This window comes from Vespa mandarinia, chromosome 4 (genome assembly GCF_050613455.1).
Source record: "Vespa mandarinia isolate Hongniang chromosome 4, ASM5061345v1, whole genome shotgun sequence".
In the NCBI taxonomy this organism is placed as follows: Eukaryota; Metazoa; Arthropoda; class Insecta; order Hymenoptera; family Vespidae; genus Vespa; species Vespa mandarinia.
The window spans coordinates 10,405,643-10,426,625 of record NC_140813.1 but is presented as its reverse complement, the minus strand read 5'-3'; the positions used below and the strand labels follow the sequence as shown (position 1 = coordinate 10,426,625).

Sequence of the window (20,983 nt, the reverse complement as noted above, 5' to 3'; positions counted from 1 at the left end):
CTTTTCCAACCTCAAATTTTAAGATGGCAGGTGTGCGTCTGCGTAACTAGAAAGACATACTATTCTCTCTGTCTCTCTCTCTCTACAAAATCATCTATCTATAGAATAATCGGGAGCGCGTTCTCTAAAGTGCATCGTCGCTTTTGCGTCGATACGTGTTTATTAGTAAATTAGAAAAATATATCTTTCATTCTATCATTATGATTATATTTGTTTTCTAAGATAGGTTGAGACACTTCCTTTTGAACAGGGCAATATTTATCGATTTTAACGAAAGACGGGGTGTCCAAAATCGCCGCGTACGGATCGCAGCGCCAGAGCTTATTTGAATCGAGTGACAAAGCCTCGAAGCAGACGTCCAATGTGGGGTACGAACTCTCGAACCCCTCGTCCTATGCGATATTTTATTTCTTGTATAGACAGTACGAAAGCGTTACTTGGAAAATAGTTTGCAGAAATCGTAAAATATTATGCCCTTTTATAAAGTTGCCAATAAGACGCAGTGATAGGATTCCGTGTAGTATAATGCTTTCGACCAATCAGGGATTTATCGAGTTTCAAAGCCGCGCCATCTTCATTTTTGAACAAAGCCAGGTTGGATGTACTAGAGCGAGCAGAGACCGGGTAGTAGTCCGCTTCGCGCTATTCGCGCCACCACGGTCCTCGGAACACGGTTCTCTCTAACTTCTGACTGGTTCGGCTCTGTCTCGCACCCGCCTCTTCCCCCTCTTTTTACCGCTCGCTATTACTCTTCTCTCTTTCTCTTTATCTCTTTCTCTCTCTCTCTTTTCCCTCTCTCTAACTCCGTTCCCCTCTCCATTCTTTCTCACTCGCTCTTCCCTCCCTCCAGGTTCGTGGTCTTCCCTTCCCCCGTCCCTGTTCTTCGCCTGACGACGCTGCTCTCTCGGGCATTTCGCCGGAAACCGACGCCGCGCGAGGATTGAGCGTTTCGTTTAACGCGTTACGTACCATCTATCTTTTTTTTTCTCTTGCCGTTCCGTAAGCGGACACGCAAGCAAGCAAGCAGAGGCATCTCGGGATTCGAAGTGAAGACGAATCACATATAGTACGATCTATCATCATGAGTACCAAGGAAAACAACGAGGTCGCTGTAGAGAAGGTGGCAGAAAACGACAAGGCTTCGGCGGACGCTAAGTGTGAGATCAAGGGAATCAAGAGGCCGGCCGAAGTAAGTGTCTTACGTTATTTTCCTCCTCTCTTTCTCGCTCTCTCTCTCTTTCTCTCTCGCTCTCTCTCTCTCTCTTTCTCTCTCTCGTTTAATCTGTCCAAATGAGAGCACTCGTTTTTTTCTCTCTACCATCAATCTCGCGAAATCTTATAAAAGAGACTACGAACACCTGTGATGGTTCTTTAGATTCCTCTCGCGCGTCACCGCGACGATGCTTTTACGTCCGTCCGTCCGACCGTACGTTCGTTCGTCCATCCAACCATCCATCCATCTAGCTATCCAGTATCCATCCATCCATCCGTGCATGCTTGCATGCATTCATGCATCTAAATCCTATCTATCCATCCCATCCATTCTCTTTCGCGTACAAGAAGCTACGAAAATGAGCAAGGGAACAGGCAAGCTAAACACCTTCCTTGCTATCTTCTTTTTGCCTACGAATCCTTACGTGCATGCATATCGCGGATATAGTCGAGGGTCGTGCGCGCGTGCCGCCTTATTCTCCCGCTCCTGCGTCCGTTTCTCTCCCTCTCCACGTTCACAAGCTTTACGTGCGCGTACGCGAAGCGTAGCCTCTCACTCTGCTTATTCTATCTCTCTTCTCTGTCTCTCTCTCTCTATCTCCCTCCCCCCTCTCTCTCTCTCTCTCGTCGCCCGCCAAGCTTTCTTACGTTCCGTGATCTCGCGCGCCGTATCTTCGTTTATCGTTCTCTATATGCGCGCACACACACATACGCGCACGCGCCGCCCGCCTTCTCCCACACACATACGCATGTATATATACACATACGTATTTAATATATGTATATTTATATTTTGATTATTACATATATGTACATACGTATGTCGCGTGTATGTATATATTATGATTGTGTGCGCGAGCGCACGCGCCCGCGCACCAGTTAAAAAGCATGTGTACGCGAAACGAAATGACGAGAAGACGGACACGATGATGGTGAATGATGACGATGACTATGTCGACAATATCGGTAGCCTCTGGCGGCGGCGACGATATAAGCGGTGGTGGCGGTAGCCGCTACGACGGTGGCGGTAGTGGCGCGCAACTGAAGATGCATAATGCCGGCCGGCATTTTTCTCTCTATCTACTTTCTATGATAAAGTTCATTTTTTCATTACGATTTCATAATACGCGATTGAACTTTTCATCATCGTCGACATTTTTAATTAATGGAAAAACTTGCCTCCATGTTTTCCCTTTTAGAAAATTAATGCTAAAAACATAAATCGAGATAAGAGACGCCATTGTAATGTCGCGTGGCCGCCACGAGTACGCCACCGAGCTGATTACTTCTGTTTTCTCTCTCTCTCTCTCTCTCTCTCTCTCTCTCTCTCTCTCTCTCTCTCTCTCTTTATATATATATATATATATTTATTTATTTATTTATCTGTCCCTTCTTTCATTCTCGTAATATTCGATAAAAGTACATATTTTTTATATTTTATTCTTTTTTTCTTTCATCGTACCACTATTTTAATCATAATTTTTAAGACACATTATTCTACGTTTCGACGACGGTGCTTATAGTGCCATGTGCTTCCCCCTCCCCCTTCTTTCCTTCCTCTTTATCTAGCCACATTCGTTGACGGATCTACGTTGCCCATCATCGACGCTTCGAGATAGAACGCGGTTTTTTTTCTTATCTCGAATGTCTCATTCCTTTCTATGTGTAACTTTTCCTTTATTGACTACGCAATTTCCTCTATTATTCTCATCGCTTAAGATATAATATAAAAGTGTGCACATTTTTTTTCTTCCCATCTGACGACGACGACGACGACGACGCCACCTTCTCGAAGTCTCCCATTATGGCGCCCGAAACCAAGCCCGCGTTCGTTTCTCTGTCTTTCTCGCTTTCGTTCTCTATCCGTTTGTCTTCTTTCTTCTTCCGTGCCACTCCCCTCCTACCTTAACGTAGCTTGGCTGTTCTCTCTTTCTATCATTCTCCCTCCGCCTACTGCTCGTCATTCTCACGTTCTTTCTCCCTCCCTCTCGCTGTCGTAATTGATCGATAATTCGCCGTAAGCGGGTTAATCGTGTCCGGCGAATAAGGACCGATCGATAGGGCAACGCTTATATATCCCTTTGACCGACACGTTTCTTTGAAATTGTTTACAGTTTTAATTGTATAAATATCGCGCCAAGGGATTTCTCTGTATCTCTATTCGTGTCTCTTTCATTCTTTCTTTTCTCTCAAACCTATACACACAGATACTCTCAAGTCACGCAAAGAGTGAACGAATGAGAGAGATAGAGAGAATAGACTACGCACACGCGTCGCGCTCTAGCTTGCTTGTACACATCTCTTCGTAATATCTAACATTCGCCGCGTCCTTTTTCCCTCGCCAATGAAAACCCCACGCGCGCGCGACTAGCGGCAAAGCCGTGCATTATAATACCCCCGTGTGTTTCTCTTGTCTCCCTGTCTCTCTTTCGCGAAGTAACCGTGCCAGCAACTAGACGACGTCGACGAATAACGCTGAAGAAGACGGCGACATCGTTATATGAACTTTCGAGAAAACATCGGTGTGATAATTTTTTTTTTTGTCTTAAAAATCTCTTTCCTTATCTCTATCGGACTTGAATGTTATTTTTAGAACGGTTAATTGATCGCAATACACTACTTTCGTCTTTCGTCTACTGAAGCTTTGGAAAATAACGTACATCCTCCCCTTATTTCATTCAGGCGCGAAAATATACTTCGGAGAGTTTTTCTCTCTTTCTCTCTCTCTTTCCCTCCCTCTCTCCCTCTCTCTCTCCACACCCTCTTTCCATCTTGTCTTTTTTTCCCCCTTTCTTTCTCTTTTTCTTGTATATGTTCGTCGCGCCTTCCTCCAAATTGTTCATACTTGATTGTGAACTCTGGCACGAGAGGGAGGCGAAGGTAGCGCTTAGCGTCGCGTCGGTGCGCCCGCTGCCGCCACCGCCACTGCCGTCGTGTACGTCACGTGGAAGCGGCACGCTCGCGCGCGGGGCCGATGCTTTGAGCCTACGCTTCTGAACCACCGCCGAACGCCGCGCCGACTCGCTTCGAGGTCGATTCCGTGCGTCTCGTATGATTTTCTGGGGGAAAAAAACAGAGAGAGAGAGAGAGAGAGAGAGAGAGAGAGAAAGACGGAAGAATTTTTCTTCTTCGTTGAACTTATCGCGTATCTTTCTTCGGTACCATTCGTAATTCTATAATCGGGTTAATATGATCGTTATCAATTCTTCTAATTCTTTTCGAAATAACTTTTGCCTGTTCGATTATGTCTCATCGGTTGGTGTGTACAAAGTATCAATCTATTAATATTTATTTGAATAGTCATTATTTTTATTTGTTTTTTCTTTTAATTTTTTTTTTTATATTGCTTTTGGATATAAGAATGATAAAAAAGTTAATTTTATCTTTGTAAATGTTTTTTTTTTTTTTTTTTTTATCATATGTACAAATAGATTCATTATTATAATTATTATTATTCACGATCTGAAAATATAACAATATTGCCAACGATCGATATTACGCCTTATTGACTCTTTTAAAGACGCGCCAAATACGAAAGGTCGTTCTATGTAGGAGAGGGAGAGAGGAAGAGAGCAATGCGAAGTTGAAGATCTTTCTCGAAAAAATGTGAATATTCTTATATTATTTTTGTGGCGGGAAAAGAAAGAACGTCTCTCTCTCTCTCTCTCTCTCTCTCTTTCTCTTTTTCTTTTTCTCTCATTCTTTTTTCACGATAGGAAACGTTTGTGAATCGATGGTCAGTCGAGCCTAAAAATAAACTATCCGTTTTATGTGGTTATCATCGTAGCATTGAGAATCCCACCTTAAATTTCGATCGTACGCTTGCTGCTGCGACACAAATACAAATTATTCCATTACGTGGCTCATCGTAACTAGATATTACGATTAGTTTTGCTTGCTAAAGAATTGTTTACTTTAATGGATATTCTGTCGAATGTATAATAATATATATATTCTTGAAACGTTCGAGTTATTCTTATTATATTTATACAATACCTTATAGTTGTCTCTCATTAATCTTTCACAATAGAGCATATATATATATGTACTATATACAATATATATATGTATATATATATGAGTATATATATACATACATTTATTGCTTCATTCGTTTCTCATATTTTCTCTGATATTATATATTTATTAATAACATCTTGCCTCTCCGACCTTGACCATAATTAATAAACGGTTCCTTTAGAAGATGGATGCAATTGAAAGTAAAAAAAAGATTACGTGACGAATCCACATTTGAACGAGTTTTCCTTGCATTTTTCGGTTCAGCCGTAATAACATGTACGTCTCGAATTAATTACGTAACGCTATTCATTCGTCGTTAGTTTCTCTTAAGAAATGTAGGAGAAAAACGATCAAAGAGTAGACCCGGTACGATAGATTATGCACGACTTGGGTTATCTGGCAAGACCTCGTGATTGTTTAGCGCTACCGATAGGTAATCGTGCGCGTTCGTCTTCGGATAACGGGAGCGTATCACATTGCGCGAAAGCACGACTGTTTTGCGCGCGCGCGTCGTTAGTCGCGTCCGTCGTCGTCGTCATTGCCGCTAGCGACGTTTTATGGAAACTCGCTCAAAGTTAACGAGACTACCTATGTATACTCATTCTTTACGAATCTGTATACATAATCTGCTCACTTTCGAAGAAACATGACCGTATCATTACGAGCAATTAAAGACAATGGAATTCTTTTCTCTTTTTTCTTCTTTTTTTTTTTTCTTTTTTCCATGAAAATATTCGTTGTACCATTCGATTGATTTCTTTACTTGTCGTTACTTTTTTCAATTTTTTTTTTTTTTAGAGAATAAAGAATATTTTTATATAATTAAAATCATATATAAATTGTATAAACATTTCTCGTATAGAATTAATAAATGTTTCTCTTGTAATGATTCGTCATCGATTCGAGTTGAATGTTCTTCGGCAAAATATTTATCTGCGTGATTTAAAACCGCAACTTTCCGTTTTGATTTGAGTAAAGACAAGGTGCTGTTAGAATGAGATAGCCGGTCGGCAATAGGCACGCTATATTCTCGTTGGTTTTTTCCCCTCTTATACTTCGGCGAAACTTCTTCACGCAATCCGAACACGGCGGTGATGGTTCTCTTAACATATAAACTGCGAGTGCGTCGCTTCGTTTTCATCAGCCAATCGTCGCTCTCCGTTATCACGATGTTCGACGTTACAAACTTTTTCATTGGTCTACGCGTCTCTTCCATCTGTTCTCTCTTTCTGACTATTACCGATACATGAGCGTGCGCGGATACGCTGTTAGTAAATTCAGGGACGTTCAAGAGCGTAACAAACAAGGTGCCTTCATACACCCTGATGGGTCTCATATTTTTAATTCATCATTTATGCCAGATATTCCTATAAATTTGAAATTTCGATTGAGACATTCTCGATTCGTGTTTTTGATAAGCAATGTATATTAAAAATTAATTTTATATTTCTAATAACTTTTAAAAATTCTTTTTTTTTTTTTTTTTATTGTAAGTAGAACGACTTATGTAAGTTATAAAATTTTCTTTAGATTATCCGAAATTTATGCAAAATGCAAATCTTACATATTTTTTCTTGTCCTACTTATATTATCTTTACTTGTCAGATGTAATCGGAAGTCACTAAGTATTTTTTTTAATTTAGTGACTAATAACGATAAACTCGTTTCTTTTTAATTGTTTTTTTTTCTTTATCTTTTTGTTTATTAGTTTGAATTTTTATATACTTTATACTTAACACAATTCCATTTATAATACGATGAATATGATGAAGATTGTATATTTTCTAATAAAATTTCTTATAACTTCATTTTATTGCTTACAAATGGAGATTTTTAATAAAATCGGCATGGTTGTCGAACATGTATTTTTTCCCGCCATATTTTGTTATCGATTGCATTGATGTAGTTTACGCATATAGAGCCAATAAAACTGAGTAAATTTCCATTCTTTTCTCTCTCTCTCTCTCTCTCTCTCTCTCATATATATATATATATATATATAATGTATTTTGATTATTCATATAATTAATTGCAGGAGAAAAACGATGAAGCAAAGAAGCAGAAAAAAGAGGAAAATGGAGATGGAGAAGTAGAAGAGGAGGAAATTGAGGAGGAGGTTGAAGAAGAAGAAGAAGTAGACGGAGATGGTGAAGAAGATGATGAAGAGGACGATATACCGGAAGGCGAAGAAGATTTAGAAGAAGGAGAAGGTTAGTGAGAGATAAAAATAACAATTTAATTCAATATGCATTCATACATATATACATATATATATTATATATGCGCTCACTTGCGTGTGCATGTTATATATGATCTGAAAATTATTAGGAATCGGTAATTAACATTAAAATATTTTTATACAGAAGAGGAAGAGGATGAAGCGGAAGGTGAAGGTGAAGAGGTGGAAGATGAAGAGGAGGACGCATAATGAAAAGAGGGAGAACAATATGTAAGTAAAACGGGAGGAAGGCACGTGGCATCATCGTCGATCTTCGGCAGTCTTCTCAGCAAACACTTACTCTCATATTGAGTGGTTGGTAGCAATGTTGATATCGATCGTGCCCAAATCCATATCGTTGGATCATCCTCCTGAGCTACGAAATAAAAATTACCACCTCACCGGAGTTGTGTCGGGCTGACGCATTATATTAATGCAGTCGCGTTTTTCTACTGTCTTGGCTCTTCGCAATTCTGGTATCTTCTAGCCGTAACCAAATACTGTTAGGTCGTTCGCACGAAAATTGTACATTTGTCCTGAGGACGGCATTAAAACCGAATAATAAATCCGATATACATACACATAATATATACGTATATATTAGTGTTTGTGTATATATATATGTATATATATATGTATATATATGTATATATATATATATATGGATGTATGTATGTCTCTCTTAGGCCCCTTAATATACCAACAAAATCTGGTATATTCAATGGCTACTGCTTGTCCTCGAGATGAATATACCGCTTTAATATGAACCACCTACTAAACTGGTATTTGCCGTCATCTGGCTTTCTGCGAGGGACAGTTTTTTTATCGAAAACTTATTTAAGAATATATAAGAAAAGTAAAAAAAAAACTATTGTATTTAAATAGTGTAAAATGGACATTTGTGGGCGTTGATTTTTTTTTACATTTGAAATCAAATTTAAGTTTATAGTTCGACGAATGTCTCTCACCTAGTGCGTGTGATTGAGTTTTTCTTTTCAACCGATACGTGTAATAGCAGTGTCTTCGCAGGAGCGCGAGGCTCGCAGAGAAAAAAATTAAGTGGTGCATGAGAACGCGTACATAAAAGACAAACGAAACAGAACGAAATTAAATGAAACATAACTTAAAGGTAAAAACAGAAATTAAAACAAAGAAAAATGAACAATGATACAAATCGTACGGACATCTCTCGACATTCGGACGCATATATACTAGACAAATTCGTAAATAAACTATAATAATAATAATAAAAAATAAAAACAAAAATATAAAACCCCACCGCTTCGTGCTCCTGTTTAATAATGAGACAGGCATATTAAGGTTATGTAAATGCAATGTTCGCGCCAGGTAGTATGGATGAGTAATGTGTGACTTAAACATTGCATAATAATTATACATAGTATGTATAAAGTTATGAAGTAAGAAAACATTTTATTATTAACGATAATATTATCTAACGTAATGTAACGTAACGTAATGCGGGGAGGTTGTTACTCTTTAGACTTGGGCATAGCGAGTAGGGAGAGCATTTATATATCCGATCGCCGAAGCTCACAAAGGCTGCTCTGCTGCTGATGCTACTGCTACTGCGCTCCATCGTTGTTCCATTTCTGTTGGATGTAATCTATTCTATTCTATTCTTATGGAAACACGTAAAAAAAAGAAAGAAAAAGAAAGAAAAAGAAAAAATCAATTCTATATTTATATTATTTCTTCTCACAGTTAATTTTGAAATAGAGGGAATATAACGTGTAGTAGGCAAATCTATGAAATCTTAAAAGGTATTTTATTATTGCTAAGACGACGTGTATTCGATAGCATAGAAGATCCGATAACTCTCCCTATTCCAGTGTTCTCTCTCTTTCTCTCTCTCTCTCTCTCTCTCTCTCTCTCTCTCTCTCTCTCTCTCTCTCTCTCTCTCTCTCTCTCTCTCTCTCTCTCTCTCTCTCTCTCTCTCTCTCTCTCTCTCTCTCTCTCTCTCTCTCTCTCTCTCTCTCTCATTTGAACGTATTCAATTGTATTTTTGTGTACTGTGGTTTTACTTCGATTTCATTGTCGTGGGCTACTCATAGCAGTGATTCTCGTTGACTGTCGCAGAGAACAAGTGATGGGGTATTCCTAGTGATTCCTTTTCATTCATTACGATCGGTATCTTAACGGTGACACATTATTAATATGTAGCCGCAAAAAAAAAGATCTGTCAAACGCCGCTTTAATACAGGGATCATTCTTTATACTTGATAAAGATGATTCACTTAGTTACACCGACAGTCAAAAAGCGACGACGATGCTCTTATACATTTAGTATTAAGAGTTAGTGGATCAGTTGCAAACAAAGATACGTCTATGCTGTCACTTATTTTTTTGGGAGACTGTTAAACAAGAAGAAGAAGAAGAAGAAGAAGAAAATGAAGAAGAAGGGTGAAGAGACATTGCGGTTACGATACCATTGTACCATAGCTGCATAATAATTAAATAAAGATAACGATAATTTGAATGCGAGACGATGTCCCACGTTTTAATGTACAAATATTTTCGAATGAGGTAGTTAAATAAAAACACAGTTAGATCGGATAAATCAATTCGTTCTCGTGAAGTAGCAATGGGTTTTAATATCTGAATAAAAAAAAAAATAAAAAATAAAATAAAAATAAGGGAATAATAATAAATAATAATAATAATAATAATAATAATAATAATAATAATAATAATAATAATAATAATAATAATGAAGAAAAAATTATAAGAATGATCGCGGTTTTATAGACTGCCGTGTCTCATATGACCGTGAAAGAAAAAGAATTGGCTGTATGAAACCTAAGGAGATGGACTGGACCGTGTCTTTCGTGCTTATATTCTTGTGCACGATTATAAGCGCGATCGTGTGTATTATGTGTGTGTGTATGCGTGCGTACGTGCGTGCGTTTGTATCCTAGACCTACGAAAGATCAATAAGAAAAAGACAGGAAAAGAAGAATAAAAAAGGTGTGGAATGAGGCACGAACGCACTCAAAGGGGCACACGATATGTAAAAGATCGCCTGGCTGATTCTTTATTATTAATATACGGGCCATACCATTTCTGGCAGTTTCTCTCTGTTAACAAAACACAACTACGGTTTTATACACAAAACTGCTACTGTAATGTACACGTGCTTGCTTCAAGATAGTACCTTGTCTCTAATTGTTGACAAAGAACTATCTTAAAGTATGGAATGCCTGAGAAAAGAGAAAACTGAGTACTTTAGCATTCATAGTATACTATACGTACACTATAAGTATAGGTCTATTTAATTTTATTAATATAATGAAATGTCAAGCCCCGTTTGCAACACGATCAGAAAAAAAGGAAAAAAAAAAAGAAAAAAAAAGACTTGCGTTATGTACTACATGAAGCCAGAGAATATACACGATACATTTTGTTCTCTGCTCGAGTATACAACGCAATTCAGAAAATTAAACTTTACTGGTGCTAACGGGTCTTAAAATCAATCAGGCTGAACATGCCCAGATAACCGTTACATCCCTACGTTTGTTAGGTAAGCATGAAGATGATAAACAAAAAAAGAAAAAAAGAAAAAAAAGCAAGAAAATAAAAATAAAAAACAAACACAGAATTTTGAGATAAAATCTGGTAACGATACACATCTTTAAGATTTAAACGTAAACGAAGTCTTAGGCTAAGAATTTGGTTTGTGTGTTCATAAGTCTTGTTCAAACTACTTTTGTACAGGATACCATCGCATCATCTCTCTTCCCCCTTTTCTATCTCTCTCTCTCTCTCTCTCTCTCTCTATCTATCTATCTATCTATCTATCCTCTCTCTCTCCCTCTCTCTCTCTCTCTCTCTCTCTCTCTCTCTCTCTCTCTCTCTCTCTCTCTCTCTCTCTCTCTCTCTCTCTCTCTCTCTCTCTCGACGTAACAGTAACCGACACCACAGACTACATTTTCTGCCCATTCCATCAGATTTGAAACTTTCATTGTATTTTTAAGTAAATACATTTTGAAAAACATTACAGATGTACCTTTTTATTCTTCACTAGTGTGTGAAGGAGAATATCTCTTCCCATTTAGATTAAAAAATATTTACATGATGTTATTTTTCTATCGGTATATTTATGAAAAATAAAAAAAAATTATAAATCGATCATTATTGGACATTACTTCTTACTTCCATATCATTATATGAAATCCATATCACAATATAATATTCATCGCGTATAATATTTTTAAAATTATATAGTATGTAAGTATAATTTTTTATATACATTTTTAAATATAAAACGTTTTAAAGAACGTTCATTGTCCTCGTCTACTTGTGTAAACTGCACTATATTATGATGATAGTGTTAATAAGTTTGCTTTCGAGACTGAACAATGTAAATGAAATGAGGTATAATTCAATACACTGCAATAATTATTGATAGTTAATTATTAAAAAATAAGACGTCTCTCAGATTATGTATACTTATAATTCGTACGTACAAGTATACAAAAATGGTAAATAATTGTATATATAATCCAAATTTATATATATATATAATCTCCATTTTTTTTTCCATATACATGATAATATAATAAAACATTATTGAGATACATTACATCATATATAACATGAAAGATATAATTTATTCTAAGTTAATATAGCAATAACAGCAGAGTATAAATTTCTTTTTATAATGATTTTTATAAAATTATTGAACATTGCAATTTATTTCGACGAAAAAATTTAACTAAACCCTTTTCACATTATTAATATAATTATTTAAATTATACAAAAATAAAAAACAAATTGAAAATGTGTAATGTATGCATATATTTACGTATCATAATACGTATATTTATAAAAATATTTTTCTATATGTAACAAATTTTTGTTTTCTATATATGAAAAGATTGTAATTGTGTTATTGACAAATGATAATCATATGTTGACTGATAGATTATACTTCTTGGAACTGTTACAAGTTGTTTTCACGCTTAATGTAATTGATAACATCGCATACATTTCTGCATGTACTATTATGTTGAGCATGTCTATTCGTGTTTTTTTCTTTTATTTTTTTTTAATAAAATATTTATTTTCTGCAATCAATCGTTGTATAACATGTGTATGTAACTTATCTTTAATGTAACTATGATTTTCTTTTCTTAAATTTATCTTTTCTTTAGTAATACAAATTTCTATATATTCATAACAATTTTTATTCCAGTTATAAAGAACATTGATTAAAAAAAATATGTATCTGTACAAATTCTTACTTCCATTGTAATTTCATCACAGTTGTAGATTTTTTTTTAATTACTAAAATAATTTTTACACACACACACACACACACTCACACACACACATATATATTATGCATGATATCGAGCATATATTGAAAATTAAAAAATTTCTAAAAATTATTTTTTTTTCATAGTTGAATTCACAATCAATAAACTTTACATTATTATGTTAGTATATTAAAATCAGTGTAATAATCAGTAAATAAGAAAGACTTGAAATATCTACAATATTATTGCATAATACCATGATTTTAATTATAAAAAGATAATATTTATATACACATAACAAAACTTCATACCATGCAGAAATATCATCAAATTTTTACAAGTAGATTTCCAACAAATATGGAACTGTTTAATTGTCATGGCTCCTAGTAGGTTTATATATATCATTTAAACTACATAATTCTTGAATTGTATTTTTTGTTAAGTTAGTGTAACTATCGGTCATGGTGTTGTTATCTTCAACACAGTTTGCTTCCAAATTTGCATTTTCGCTTGTTCCATCCTATATTATAGAAAATAATTTTTGTTTAACATTTAGTTTTTACTAGATGAATGTTGTAAAGTAATATTTATTTATACGTATATATATATACCTTTGTATATTCTGATATAGATAGTCCACTTAATAAATTTGTGGACAAAGTATTATCAAAAACTGGGAATTCTGCTAAATCTGCTGAATTTAAACTCAGATTAAAATACTGCTGGCTATCGATGCTTAAACCAGTAGTCACATCTATCTTTTCTAGATTATCTATAGAATACAATATATAAAATGAAATTTTTAGTTTATATAAAAAAGTATAAACAGCATGCATATATAAGTAATTTTACCATTATTATATATAGGTTGCAAACCAGTATTTTGTTGTTCTGAAGTGATTTTGTTTAGTGCTATCAATTGTTCTGCATCTTGCAAATTATTTTCTTGTAAAAACGAACATTGTTGTGGTACATGTATTCCAACTAAGGGTTGCTGTGTTACATTAGAGGTTGATGGTTGATATTGAGGTGACAGGTGTGGTTGCATTACAGGTGAAGTATATGGATTATATTCCATAGGTGATGGAGTTCTACCTGGTGATATTTGAGGTCTATAAAATAAATCCAGTGTTATCAATTTGATATTATGAAGAATAAAAATATTGTATTAAAGTGTAAACCTTAGTGTTTGCATATTGGATTGAGGTTGAGATGATGTGCCCATAGAATGTAACGAAAAAGATCCTTTAGTTGTAACAATACCTCCAAATGGTGGTACTGCTTCCATTGGTTCTGGTTTTATAATATTGAAGTACTGCATAGGTTGATAAGTCGCTGCAGCATCTATAATATGATTTAATTAATATGCTATCATATATTATAAAATAATAAAATATAAAACAAACTGGCAATGCATTATCACAAAAAAATATGTGGCAATTTTGTGCAAATAAAGATTAAGTAAAAGATCAAGCACTATACAAAGCATAATACACAGCGGAGTAATTTTATTATCAGAAGTAACAAGCAATGTGGATTAATGTGCTTATTCACAAAATAACTCTTAATAATAAACAAATTTAATGAAGTATGCATAAATGATGAAATAAATGAGTATCAGATAATGAAAATCTTTCCATGAAAAATCTGGTTACATGTTTCTATCTCTACATTGCACACTATTTTACTAATCCATACAAGAAGGACGACAAATATACATTAAACACAATTAGTTATAACTCAAAACACTGAAGTAACGAAATATTCGTACCTGTATTTCCTATACATAAGTGTATTTGATCTGAAATATGTTCAACAGGTTCATGGAATAAATATATACAACATTTAATTTATGCCACTAACTATAAGTGATCATACATCTGTATAGGTATATTATGCACTTTATACACATTATCCATATTATTCTTTTACTTAATCGCTTTTTAGAGAAGCATTCTATAAAAATTGCACCATACAAATATTGCACGTTGTTTGATTTTAAGACTATATAGTAAAATTACTATAATGAAGTCATATAAAATTTTTAAGCATCATTTTGTAAGAGCAAAGCATTTCTTCAGAAATAAGTATTTATTGTCACAAATCATGTTAAAGATCAATGTCACAAATATAACTATATTTTTTATATTATCATAGAAATGCAATGATCTAAGCATTCTATATAATTTTATGTGTTTGTTTGCAAATACAAAAATACAATACACTTTTTTCAAAGTGCACAAAGTCACTGCTTCTTACATTGCAAAGTACAAGTACAAAGGCTTATATAAAATACATTTTTAAAAAAGTATAAAATGAAAGATTATTAATACATAAAAATATGTATGTATTTAATCTTTAATTCCTTTTCACTATGAAAATCGTTAGCAAGCAATTGTATAGTGATTTTATTTAAGTAGATTTATCACCCTTTGTATTGGAATTAAATGCAACTATAATGATATTCTTTCAAAGTGAAAAGGGAACAGAATTGTTAGTATATAATAAGATATACAACCACTGAATTGTTTAATATCTAAAAACATAAGTCTGCTTGCGAAAACTGCAGTGGTTCACAATTTTTGTTAATTTTTCTGTTTCTTTTAACAATTAACAGATGTATAAAATAGATCGAGCAAATAGCATAAAAAATAGGCTTCTTTGGCTCTTTGATCATAGAATTTGTTTTTCTATACATACATTTGTGTGTGCACACGTACATAGAAACATTCAATATTTTTTTATGTGAAAAATTAAGTAGTAAATAATACATTATAGTAAAAGGAAAGAAGACAAAGTTTTACATAAACATATAACATTGTGTTGTTCTATAGATATTTGGACATGTTTAAATGATAGTGAATGAAATCAATGATGTTATTCAATCCATCCCCAGACAAGCTCTAAAATTGTAATAGATTTTAGAAAAATACTCACTATTTTCAGCTTCTGCTTGTATATGTTTCAAGACTATCGCTTTTGGGCTGTTATTAAATTTTTGTCTCTTTCGCCTGAACGAATCACGATCATCTAGAAAGTTTTGTATATTAATGATCGATTATTTTAATAAGAAAATTTAGCTTTTTTTACAAAGGCCCCATATGTTTTGTTGTCCTATAAATTGTTCATTAAAATTTTTTCTACTAACAAACGAAATATCCTATAAAATCTATAAATACTCATATTATATAATAAAGTTTATAAAATCTCAAATAGGCAATAAAATAATTATGACATTAAATTACATAAGCAAGAAAAAAATTCCAATAGTGTACTAAACATAACAAGTTATAAATATTAAGATAATAATAATCTGACAAATTTAATATTTTCAACAGGACTATAAAACTTGACTAGACATGGTTTTTACTTTCTTTCATAACAAACAACAAGTTTCATTGATGGCATTTACGATTTATGCCATTACCAAACAACGTCTGAAATTGTCGTTATAAGTAAAACGACTTTTTTATTTATAAAAATAGCAATATGCAAATATTTAAACCGCATAAACAAATGCCCACATAAAATTAGTAATATGCAGGTTCAAAAACAGTTTTCAATCTAATTGTTTCCAAAAATTTCTGTTTGATTATAAAGTTATATTATAGCATGAAAATATGTCATTGAAAGTAGAAATGTTTCGTAAAAGTATTTCATGCTACAAAATGCGATACTATCGCAATAATACAATACAATTTTTGCTACGTTTTGAATATTTTTAATGCGATAATAGCATAAGGAGGAAGGTATATAACACTTTCAATGGCAGTATACTTTGAAAAAAAAGAAGAATAAAAAAGGAAAAGAAACAAAATAGACAATATTTTTCTATTGAACATTAAGATCCTTTTCCTTCTGTTAATATTTTTCCTCCCTCCACAGGACTATAATAAAAAGACATTTCATCGAATTCAGACGCTGTTGCATGTGGTGCCATAGTAGTATAAAGAGCATAGTGCTCGGCTTCAGTCAAGTCAGCCCCATAAGGTGGTGTTTCATCACCTTCTAGTGTAAGAGATTTAACACTAGTTATACTTGCAATACTATGTCTAGACATTTGTGTTGCAGAATTATCTTGAGTACTTTTTAACAAAAATGAAGTATTCTCGCTTGCATTAAACAAACGATTATTATTGCCTGTGGGTATACTGGAAGTGATATCTTTATCCTTTTTCATTTTCTTCGCAAATAGCTTCGAAAAGAGACTTTGTTTTGATTGTTTGGGTAAGGTACCAGGAAGAGATGGTAAATTCTTATTTGGAGCTTCAGGGGAAGATTCGATTATTGGTTGAGAGGATATAGGCCGTGGTAAAACAGGCATTGAAGACATTTTACGTATACGTTTAGGTGGTAGGGGAGGTAATCTTTCTTCAAATTCTTGTGTTACGTCTCTTTTTGCTGCTATTGGTGAAGAAGACACTGACACACACACATCCTGTTTTGGAGTTGATACATCTTCGTATTTTCTTTCATCAGGTATATCAAGTAATTCTATTGGATTTTTCATAGCCATTTGAAGACTCGTATAGGTTTGATTATCACAAACATCAACGTCTATAGATCTTTCAACTAAATTTTGATCAAGAGCAGCTTGTAACAGTTTTGTATGTGTATCTGCGTAAATTTGATCTAACTCTTCCACTTGCGATATCAAATCATTTAATGATTTATTACCATCTTCCATTTCGCTTTTAATCTCAGCTGTATTTTCTTTTTCTTTAAAAGAAGCTTGACTCTTTTGTACCCACTTTCCTACTTCGGAATAATCAAACCAATCAGACTTATGTTTAGAGTTACTCATGTTTTTATTTAAATATTTTATATCGTTTGTTAATTCTAACTTTGCTTGAGAAATAATTTCTGATTGGTTATCAACTGTTTCTCTATAATCGTTTGATAATGTATTATTTTCTCTACTGGTATCATTACCAGTAATATATTTATTGACTTTTATATTTCCTTTCATCATGTTATTACACTCTACTGATATTTCGTTATTTTCATAATCAATAGTATTTTTGATAAAACTCTCAACATTCTTTACATTGTTTTGATCAATATTAGTATTTCCATTGCAAGAATTTGTAGTATTTTTAATATTATATAAGTCATTTAGAGCACGCAGTACAGAAATTTTATTATTTGATTTTTTTATGTCAAAATCATTATTATTATATTCATCGATATTATAAGGCACCTTTGGTACTACATTGGGAAACATAGTAGCCTCCGTTGTTAAAATTTTACCAAATGTACTATAATCTGCTTTTTTTCGAGCAAATGCTTTCCGCAAAGACCAGAAAGCAGGCATACCTGTACCTAATGGTAACATCTCAAATGGTAATGGATCACTTGTCACACCGTCTGATGGCCTCTTCAATTGGATATAAACTTGTACTGGTTGTTCTATTTCTTGTGTACAGTAACTAGGCGTCCGAAAAGCGATTGCTGTCTAATTATAATAAATTATTTAGTAATAGAAAAAAATATAAATTATAATTAGGAAAGCAATGTTTTGTACCTGCTTATGTACTTGAGATGGTTGAAAATCTCCAAATCCTTCCCATGTAACGTGTCCATCTTTTTCTTCAAAAAATCTGATTTGAATATCTTCTTTTGCCACTTTTTCACATAAAAGAATCATCCCCATACCACCAGCAACAGGAGCATTACAATGACTTAACTTGTTGATCACAAGATCAGACATTGCCTCTATAATGACATACATGTAAGACAAAAAAATTGTGTTTGTAACGAAAGTTATTAAAAAAGATAAAAATTACTTTTATCAAAAATAGGGTCTGATACTACAGGTGTTAATGGATGAGTGAATTTTCCTTTTTGCGATCCTTCTAAAAAAACTTGGAAACACAGTCTTACTGCATTAAGATCAATGCTGGTAGGCTGTTTTTTGTGTTCGAAACCAGCTATAATAATGAAAGTAATAACATAAATAATAATGATAGTATTTAAAGTAATTAAGATGTAAACATTGTTTCTTAAAACACTTACTTCTAAAAGGATCGACACGAATTTCTTCCCTAATTTTAAGTGCCTCCTCTATGTCTTTTTTTTTGACACACTGAATACCTAAATTAGCAAAGGTAACTGTCATATTTTCAGATGAAATTTCAAGTGTACAGACTCCTCGTTTACATATTTCTTTTCCAACAAGGTTATGAGGGTGAGGTCTGTATGGTAGATCTTTTGTTACACAAGATACTACTACCACAGCTCGACCTTTATAGCCTACTATCTGCAGGAAATATTTTTATGTTTTACCTTAAACAATGTACTATATGAATTGAATAAAACAGTAGAATATTTGTTCTTGTTATTTATACTTACTCTTATAGTAGGAAAAGTTTTGTTTTCTGGTGAACTGTTTGCTCCAGGTATACTACCTGCAGATCTACCTTCGCATTCATAACGAAAACGCAAAGCTTTGCTTGCAGGTTGTTCTACTATTTCCACATAGGGCTGAGCCAACCGCGCTCCACCCATTTCGACCATTTCTTGATCCACCTGCCCGTTAGATTCCACAAAACCAGGGTCGGTGGTTTGGATGACTTCGACTTCAAAGGAAAATGAATTGAAGTATATTACATAATCCACAGCTAAAACGATACAAGACAATGAATACTCACTGACATCACTTATGTTTAAGTTTTCATCGCTTATATCATGGAATTGTTCCATAATACCTCTTAAACTTTCGTTCTAGTATTTTGAATTACAGCCATCTAACGTATAAGGAACAAACGAAAGATAAACAAACTTTATTATTTAAAATCATATTTCATGCAGTTAATAATAAATCTATAAACAAAACTTAAGTTTCTCATGTAATAATAAATAAAAGAGAATCGTGAATAATGAAAAGAAATTCGTTAATTCTCGGTTCAGTGATCTTTCGTCGTATCGATTAAAAATAATATAACAGAAAATACGATAGTACAAACCAGAATTTTTACGGCGATAAAGAAGTATGCAAGGAACAACACTTTTTTTTTAATCACATAGAAATTATCATTAAAAACAACGTTAACACTTCGTGTTTTGTTTTGACATAAACTTAACAACTTTTAGTTAGAAGATAAAACTATAACACTGATAAACATATCCCCGCGAATTTTAAGATTTCGTATTTAATTAACAACAAGTAAAAGGATCGAAGAAACAATAGATCAATTGGTTGGATCTGAGTTGGTGGTTGTACCCGAAGAGAAACGAATGAAAACGACCGTGGGACGTATTAACACGAAGAAGAAATGGCGCGCGAGACTGAATTTCCAGCTGTTCCCTGTGAGAGAAATCATCGACAGCTGTTTTTCTTGGGAATATTACACTGTCGCTACGTACGTAGGATGAAACGCGGCGTACAAGTGTCCCATAGGAAAGCGAATGAACTGAGGAGTAGGAAGAGAAAGAGAGAAAGAGAGAAAGAGAGAGAGAGAGAGAGAGAGGGAGAGAGAGAGAGAGAGAAAGAGAGAGAGTGGACGAAGAAGTAAGGAGGAGGTTCGGTCTCTACGCTGATCCAATCATTATTTTGGGAAGGCCTAGGACCGTACGGGCAGTGTGGCTATAATTAAACTATCGTAGGACAATATGAGGAGACTTGCCTGCAGTACAATCTTCTACATGGTAAACGGCACTTTCGACAGACCCTCTTTCTTTCTCTCTCGCACGCGCGCGAAAGAGAGAGAGAGAGAAAGTGTGAGAGAAAGTGAGAGACAGAGAGAAAGAAAGAGAGAGAGAGAGAGATCGAGCAAGTACGGTTTCGTTCGTAAAATTTTTCCCTCTTTTCAGATTAATGTTATATCTTTTTCTCTGTCTCTGTTTGTCTTTCTTTCTTTCTCCCTTTATCTGTGTCTCTCTCTCTCTCTCTCTCGTCTTTCTCTCCTCTTCCGTAAGGATTTTCCGAATAATGAAGAACTCTTTCTTAAGTTCTGACGCACTTAAACACTATGAAAACGTGCAATACAAATTAAGACACTGTCGTAATTGAGGTCGTGATTTGTCTCCCACCTCTTTTTTTTAATTCCAATTATTGGTCTTTATACAATCGCTTATCGTATTAATTATTTTTAATTATCAATCAAAATGGTCGACCGCACAAATAAATTAAGAAATCTTTTATAGAAACAGGATTTAATGAAACACGTTTGTAGCATTGTACGGTTTGTGGTACGACTGCTTGTGCTGGTTTTCAACTACAATGACGAGGAGGAAGAACTCTTATTGTACCGTAGAA

General features: G+C 34.1%; 2 protein-coding genes across 14 annotated transcripts; one reads left to right on the top strand and one right to left on the bottom strand.

Moving 5' to 3' along the window:
* Nucleotides 1-629: 629 nt before the first annotated feature.
* Nucleotides 630-11,599, top strand: LOC118443035 (uncharacterized). The gene is made up of 3 exons (XM_035869466.2): nucleotides 630-1,189; nucleotides 7,268-7,442; nucleotides 7,596-11,599. The coding sequence occupies exons 1-3, from the start codon at nucleotides 1,082-1,084 to the stop codon at nucleotides 7,658-7,660; spliced, it is 348 nt and encodes a 115-aa protein (XP_035725359.1). The 5' UTR covers nucleotides 630-1,081; the 3' UTR covers nucleotides 7,661-11,599.
* Nucleotides 11,600-12,640: 1,041 nt separating this feature from the next.
* Nucleotides 12,641-20,934, bottom strand: Dl (dorsal). 13 transcript variants are annotated; one of them, XM_085656811.1, is made up of 13 exons: nucleotides 20,352-20,925; nucleotides 19,377-19,472; nucleotides 19,078-19,304; nucleotides 18,742-18,985; nucleotides 18,513-18,656; nucleotides 18,251-18,441; nucleotides 18,043-18,181; nucleotides 15,664-15,756; nucleotides 14,498-14,527; nucleotides 13,908-14,070; nucleotides 13,603-13,838; nucleotides 13,338-13,498; nucleotides 12,641-13,246 (listed from the first exon to the last, which is right to left on the bottom strand). In XM_085656811.1, the coding sequence occupies exons 2-13, from the start codon at nucleotides 19,426-19,428 to the stop codon at nucleotides 13,094-13,096; spliced, it is 1,833 nt and encodes a 610-aa protein (XP_085512937.1). In that variant the 5' UTR covers nucleotides 19,429-19,472; nucleotides 20,352-20,925; the 3' UTR covers nucleotides 12,641-13,093. The 13 variants fall into 13 exon arrangements, with proteins under 13 accessions (XP_085512937.1, XP_035725337.1, XP_035725339.1 ...); XM_035869444.2 differs by having other exon boundaries at nucleotides 13,579-13,838; nucleotides 20,352-20,924; XM_035869446.2 differs by having other exon boundaries at nucleotides 13,579-13,838; nucleotides 18,049-18,181; nucleotides 20,352-20,924.
* Nucleotides 20,935-20,983: the final 49 nt, after the last annotated feature.

Bases quoted from the DNA above. Each gene is read 5' to 3' on its own strand.
- LOC118443035 (XM_035869466.2), top strand. From the start codon at position 1,082: ATGAGTACCAAGGAAAACAACGAGGTCGCTGTAGAGAAGGTGGCAGAA. The intron at 1,190-7,267 runs GTAAGTGTCTTA...AATTAATTGCAG, and splicing joins GAATCAAGAGGCCGGCCGAA to GAGAAAAACGATGAAGCAAA. The intron at 7,443-7,595 runs GTTAGTGAGAGA...ATTTTTATACAG, and splicing joins AGATTTAGAAGAAGGAGAAG to AAGAGGAAGAGGATGAAGCG.
- Dl (XM_035869440.2), bottom strand. From the start codon at position 19,428: ATGGAACAATTCCATGATATAAGCGATGAAAACTTAAACATAAGTGAT. The intron at 18,986-19,077 runs GTAAGTATAAAT...TATTTCCTGCAG, and splicing joins AAACTTTTCCTACTATAAGA to ATAGTAGGCTATAAAGGTCG. The intron at 18,442-18,512 runs GTAATTTTTATC...ATGTCATTATAG, and splicing joins AGACCCTATTTTTGATAAAA to AGGCAATGTCTGATCTTGTG.